Source organism: Mustela erminea, chromosome 3 (genome assembly GCF_009829155.1).
Source record: "Mustela erminea isolate mMusErm1 chromosome 3, mMusErm1.Pri, whole genome shotgun sequence".
NCBI classification, from domain to species: Eukaryota; Metazoa; Chordata; class Mammalia; order Carnivora; family Mustelidae; genus Mustela; species Mustela erminea.
In genome coordinates this window covers 79,920,701-79,927,672 of record NC_045616.1, presented here as the reverse complement: position 1 = coordinate 79,927,672, position 6,972 = coordinate 79,920,701, and the positions used below count along the sequence as shown (strand labels likewise).

Here is a 6,972-nt window from a genome sequence, read left to right as displayed (position 1 = left end):
CACAGATCTTCAGGTCACAAAGCTACAAAGGCTCCAGATTGGCTGGACCCACTACAAACGGTATCCGGAGACCTCATTCGGTGCCCACCTCCTTTCTTGCATGCTGGCTGGAGGTACTAATTCTTCTTGTAGAATATATTCTACTCTTTCTGCTGTGCTCTTTCCGACTGTGGTACGTTTCCTCAAGCCATTGCCTCTTTGGATCGCCTGCCAAGGGCTGTCGAATGTCCAGTGATCCATTCCCACCCCCAAGTCTTCTAGGCAGCTCTGTGCTTCCTTCCCCAATGCCTCCTGCTGAGGTTTGACTTTGATTTACCCTGAACATGGGGCCTCCAGGTCCTGCTCCTCCCAGCACACAATGCCTCAGGGCCTTCTCTGTCTTACATAGCTGTTCTACCCACTCCTGCAGCCCTATTACCTGCTCCTTAAAGGAAGCAGGAGCTGCGAAGGAGCATGTTACATCTCTCTTTCTTTTCTCCTCTTTCTGAGGTGGGTCGAAGGGGACCTATGTTGCAGGGGGAGTGGGTATCTGGCATCCTGCTTTCGTGCCACTGCTGTGGCTCCAGTCCGAAGGAAGCCAGGGATGATGTCAGGAAGAGATGGGGTGTGCTGAGCAGAAACATGTCCTAGGATGTACCAGGAGCAGGCAGGGTGGGCAGCTAGGCAGCTCCAAACACTGTGCCAAGAACCTCCAGCCATCCCAGAGAGTGGAGTACCCTGGAGCCTTAACTGGGTCTAAGAGATCACATATCAATCACACCATAGCATCTGGGAAAGAGTACATGTCAGTTGCCTTGTCACATGTGCTACAGAGCGGAGAAGGCCAAAGCACATAGGGAGGATGAGGTCACTTTTACAGGGTTAAGAAGATAGGGTAGTTCAATGTGGTCCTTCGGTAAGGCCTGGAACCTGCCTCTACCGTTCTCTAGAATCAGAAAGGCTTCTACAAGAGAAGGCAATCCCACAGGAGGATTTGCACGCTGACTTCTCCCTTTCTGCATGTATGGATGAAAATAACTTTGGGGTACCCATGAGATATCATGGAGTGGTATTTCTCCCTATGTTCTCTCTCAGAATGCTCCAAGAAAGCTGAGCGTTCCATGTCAGAAGATTCTCAGCACAGCCAAGTATGCCTGAAATACTCCAATCTTTGTCTTACTGCAAAGAGCTATGCTCTGCTTCATGAGCAAGCACAGACCTGCTTCCTCCGTTGAGAAGGCCTTACTGTCCAGAAGCCTCTAGTGGCCTCATTATTTTCTTTGTATCCCCTATAAGAAAAAAATCTGGGTGAATCTTGAGGTAAGGGATTGCCTTTTCAAGACATGTAAAATACCGCCACACTAAAATAGTAGGATTCTGTCCAAAGAGTAACTTCTGATTTACTTCTCTCTTCTAAGTAGTCAAAGATCTGTCACTGAGTTCTGTACTTTATGACTAAGCAAGTTTAGGTTTTTTCTGAACATTTGTTCTTAGTGAAGGATGAAATAATAGGCTTCCCAGATATGGCATACAGTGGTTACGGTGGGAAAGCGAGAGATGGATATTCATTTCAAAGATGGTTTTAATATCTTGATTACCTTGCTCTAGTGATTGTGCTAGAGGGGAAAATCCCAAGGCAATATCTCAGAGCATCATTCTAAGGACACACACACCGGGAGGAAAAATGGCCAAATATCTTCTAGTATGCTGCTCACTTTTGTTCTTCATCTTGATACATTGGGCGTTACCTGTTGGTGAGTAATTCTTTTTTAAGATTTTATTTATTTGAGAGAGAGAGAGAGAAAGAGAGAAGGAGAGAGAAAGAGAACACAGCCAGGGGGAGGGGCAGAGGGAGAAGCTGACTCTCCGATGAACAGGAGCCAGATGTGGGGCTCGATCCCAAGACCCTGGGATCATGACTTGAGCTCAAAGGCAGATGCTTAGCTGACTGAGCCACCAAGGCGCATCTCTGGTGAGTGATTTGACTGGTTCTGGCAGTTATGTAGATTTTTTTTTTTTAAGATTTTATTTATTTATTTGACAGAGAGAAATCACAAGTAGATGGAGAGGCAAGCAGAGAGAGAGAGAGAGGGAAGCAGGCTCCCTGCCGAGCAGAGAGCCCGATGCGGGACTCGATCCCAGGACGCTGAGATCATGACCTGAGCCGAAGGCAGCGGTCCAACCCACTGAGCCACCCAGGCGCCCCAGTTATGTAGATTTGATTTGTGAGCTCTGACATTGTAATATGAAAGAATGCTTCAGAATTATTTTCGATTTATATATGTAAGGGTATCACTTTACTATATACATCTATATTTATAGAGAGAAAGGCAATGCAGTGTGGTCACAAACAAAAGCTCCCAGCCAATGTGCAAGGGCCTTTGTTTCCCCAGCTATTAATGCAGACTATGAAACCTAACTCATGGAGATTCAGTCAGGTGTGACATTACAGTGGTGGGCAACATTTCAAAGACTCAAAGCTTTTGAAAATGCTTTGCCATGAATTTGAGTGGGTGTTTGTCCTCTTTTAGAGAAGAGCCCTATAGGGAGTTTTAAAGAGACCTGGGTTCAAGGACTGAAGAGCTTGAATTTTCACCTATCTACCATGAATTTCAGGGCATCAGCAAGTGTCTTTCCCTCTCTGTAAAATACGGGGGTTGGGCTAACAGCCTCTTTAAAGCCCTAGCATTTCTTCATGTCTTTTATGTATTGGCTGCCAGTTCTGAATTGTCTCAAGTGCAGGCTAACTCCTAGTAATTAAAAACTTATTTGGTACACTGGACTGGCAACATTTACGAGAGCGGTGATTGCTTGCTCATTATCTATCAGGAGTAGAAGAACTAGTCCACATTTTTGAGTGGAAAATGAGTGCATGTATAAATAAAAGAACGTTTTCATATTGCAAGCTTCCTCAGTAGCAAATTAGAATTCTTTAATTCTGCTAACAGGTTAAGGCAGGATTTACCAACTATCATAGTCTGCAACTATTCTCATGTATGTCTTAGTTTCAGGCCGTCCAGAGTGGTGGCCACCACATGGAGCTATTAAGGTAAACCTTCCACTCTGTGTCTCAGGACTGGCATTCTAATCTGAGTTTTCTCTGGAACTGTTGTGTTAGAACCTTACTTCAGGAATGCCATCTGTGGCATTCTTCAGAATCCACTCACAGGAACATGGCAGGTATACTACTGGTACAAGAGCCCTGAGCGGAGTGATCCAAACCAGGAACCAAGCTTAGATTTGGTCATCTGACAACCAGAGGACTCTCTCTCCCCAGTGCCTAGGAAGTGTTTATGAATACTGACAATTGCCAGGGGATTAGAGGATGTGGAGGGATTAATGGGTGACAGACCTACAGGATGATGAGGCCTGGCCATGGTGGTGATGTGGGATAAGGAAAGAAGGAGAAGAGTTTCTAAGCTCGGATAGGATCCCTCTTTCTCTAAATACTCAGCCAAAACTCTCTCCCCTGTTGTATTAGAGGCACATTATCAATCTATCTATGGCTCTCATAGAGCCCCTGAGACCACTACCTTGAGTTCCAGGAACCCCAAGCCCCTGCTTCAGGCTGCCTCTCACCCCAGCCCTGTGAGGGGACATGGGTTCTCCTCCCTGATGAGACATGTCCCTTCTTTTGTTTTTCATGTTCCCTACAAAGTCAGGGCATTATGCTAAAGGCTTTCACATTTCACAACTTCAAGAAAAGAGTTGGGCGCCTGGGTGGCTCAGTGGGTTAAGCCGCTGCCTTCGGCTCAGGTCATGATCTCGGGATCCTGGGATCGAGTCCCATATCGGGCTCTCTACTCAGCACAGAGCCTGCTTCCTCCTCTCTCTCTCTGCCTGCCTCTCTGCCTACTTGTGATCTCTCTCTCTGTCAAATAAATAAATAAAATCTTTAAAAAAAAAAAAAAAGAAAAGAGTTGACTTGGGGATTTTGAGAGTGGATAAACTATGGTATGTATTTTATTTTATTTTTTTTGACAACCTACAGAACTATGATTTATTAAAGCAATTACTTAACCCACTAACTGTTGGGGTGGTTTGTTACATAGTAATACATACGGCATGCCCACTCGAAGTTGACACTAGTTTCCCACCATCCATTTTTATTATACATCATGAATTCACACATTTATGTTATCTATCTGCCTTCTGGATACATTTTGTTTCTGGGCCTGTGCTTATCTCACTGAAAATCTACTCTTTAAAGAAAGAACCACTATCTATTATGTCTTCATAAATACAGTGAGACACTGAGAGTACAAATATGAATACGTCTTTTTAATCCTCCTCAAGGCATCACTACCTCGTGGGCCAGGTAATTAATTATGTATGCAATTAGCATGGGGCAGGCATCAGTGCCTAAGGGTACAAAGTCAGTCACATCAGCTAATAAAGTTCAGATCCCCACTTGGGACTTCAGCAGGCTGTTCTTTCTTTATGGTTCTCTATTATTCCTATCCACAAGAACTCCAAGGTGCATGTACGTGTTATGGTACATATTTTAAATCAAAGCATATGGGTTTCAGTAAAGCATCTTCTCCAATTACGGGCTTTCAGGGTTTTTTTTTTTTTTTTTTTTTGCCCAGTTGGCATAGAAAATCTCTAAGACTATTGCCATGTCTGATACTCTGTGAATAAAGTAGATTGAGAAAGAAGCTAAATTGCCCAAACACCATCCTGTTCATCCACTCCTCCTTTTCCCACCAGAGGGTAGGAGGCCTCAGTGCCCTGTGGCTGCCAGGACTCCTCACCAGGAGGGTGTCATTGTTGTCAAATGGGGTGAACAGGGGAGGTCAGCCTCCACTGCTTTGGGGAGGGGCAGCTGTAATGGCTTTTCCTCATCAAGTCCAGATATGACCTACCTGTCTGTGAGAGTAATTGTAACCATATCATTCTTTTCAACTGAATTTCAGGTGAAATGTCCATATAAGAAAGTAAACTTGAGTTGGCTCACTGGAAACGTGAACCCCTGCCCTGGTTTACATCAACCCATCTGTGGCACTAATTTTGTAACCTTTGAAAACCCCTGCATCTTGTGTATTGAGAGCCTGTGAGTACTCTTTGGCGGGGAAAGAAGAGAACAAAGACAAACAGCCTACAGCAATTACTAGGTACCTCTTCTACCAAGTGCGTCAACCTTGAAGCCAGGAACTTTTTCCAGCATTGATACTAATCAGTCCCCAATCAGAAAAGCATGTGGCAATAGAAAGCCCTCTGGGGTGGAAAGCAGACTCAGTGTACTCTGTGGTATTTCAGGCCCTTCTGGCTGAGCCCTCACGCTCCCATACACCATGTGATGTCAGTTCCCATCAGCCAAGTAAAGCTTTGGTTATTCCATTCAGCCCTGAAGTTCTTTGATTGGAAGAAAAACTGCGGTTTTGCCTTCTCTCAGATACTTTCCATCTCTTCGGTGTCTGAAACTCTGAGCTAGGATGAGGTGACTGCAAAGATTGGGTTCTTGTGCTAAGAGTCAGTGTTTAGGTTTTTGGCTTATGGGACTTGATTATCAGTGATTAGACACTGGGGTCTCTCAAAACCATGGCTTCAGCTTGATCTCTGTGTAAGCCAGTGTGGTTCACAGGGATTAAAATTCTCATGGCATCAGACTAAAGTCCTCGACCCAACAATCATTTTGTACTTTTGTACAAGGAGCAATGACAGGATGATGTGGAAATGATGTGGAAATCCCACTTCATCCCCACTCATGAGGAATTGGGCCAAAGCATGAGAGTGTTAAGAGAATAAAAAGAGGACCAATGTGCCTTAGATAACACAGGTTCAGTCCTGATTGAGTAACTTATTTTCAAAGAGGTTGTAGCATAGGTTTTAATGTTGTCCATGGCCTCTTAGAATCATGGAAGAGTAACTGGGTAGGAAATCCAATAACCTGACTCTTGTATGTAGTCATTTCCCTTTGTGCTCTGGCTCTTTGTTTCCTTAATATAAAATAAGGATGATAGATAAAATAATTTTAAAGAGTTTTTGTAGTTCTGACATTTTATTCGTGAAATGTTGATTCAGCATTTTTCCTTTAGGAAATCTCATGGGAAAATTAGGTTTCAAAATGATGGAGAATGCTAGCTGAGTGGATTTGGACGCCCAAGAGGATATCTTTTTTCTCTCCATCATGACAGTCCTTCTCTTGCAATTCGCGCCTCCCAAGTGATGGTGGCAGAGACCTGCCCCAGCTGAGCTTGTATCAGATAAATGAACCCTCCTTAGGCCTCTTCCCTCCCTAATAAACTTTTCCGAAAGCCTGACTTAACTTGGTCCTCAGATCTGAGTCTCAGTTCTCAGAAGTAGAACAAAATGAACATTTGAGCCAAAGGTCAAGGACATATATTGGGATTTATCAGCTCCTGAGACTGTGGACAGTGAAATAATCTATAATGTAAGTGCTCCAAGCTGTCTTCCAAGGAACACAACAGAAATTTCTTCTGTATTTCCACGGTTTCTTCCTGTTCCTAGGAACTACAGAGCATTGTGCTCTTCCTGCCCATTCCTGCCGTCTCCTTGCAGAAAGCCCCTCGTTAAACAAACCCACTTCTAGATTTAGCATTGAGACAGGCATTTACACACACCCAGTCCACGGACCCCACTTTTCTCCATAGAAGGAGGCCTACATCAGTGGTGTCCATGAATGTCCCATTGTTTTTTAAAATTCTCCTGACACATTTCAACCTCTGAAACCTATCAGGACATATTCTTCTTTGGGTTATATTTCTTCTCTCTCTCTCTCTCTCTCTCTCTCTCTCTCTGTGTGTGTGTGTATATATATATATATGTATATATATATATACACATTCCTAATATGGAGGGGAAAAGCATCTCTTCTGCCTCTGAATATCCTCATAAGACTGTAGTCAAGAGCGCTTACCTGTTCTGTTGGCTCCTTGACCTTGACTATTATGCTGATTACAAGGCAGACACAGGACTCCAGCAAAAAGGAAAAAAAATCACCTTTAGTCTATCAACTGTAGAATATGAAAA

At 43.9% G+C, this 6,972-nt stretch overlaps 1 protein-coding gene across 1 annotated transcript; it reads left to right on the top strand.

The window, feature by feature from the left end:
- Positions 1–1,663: 1,663 nt before the first annotated feature.
- Positions 1,664–6,063, top strand: SPINK14 (serine peptidase inhibitor Kazal type 14 (putative)). Its single transcript, XM_032337923.1, has 4 exons — positions 1,664–1,733; positions 3,098–3,159; positions 4,896–5,032; positions 6,018–6,063. Exons 1-4 carry the CDS (start codon positions 1,664–1,666, stop codon positions 6,061–6,063), a joined length of 315 nt encoding a protein of 104 aa, XP_032193814.1.
- Positions 6,064–6,972: the final 909 nt, after the last annotated feature.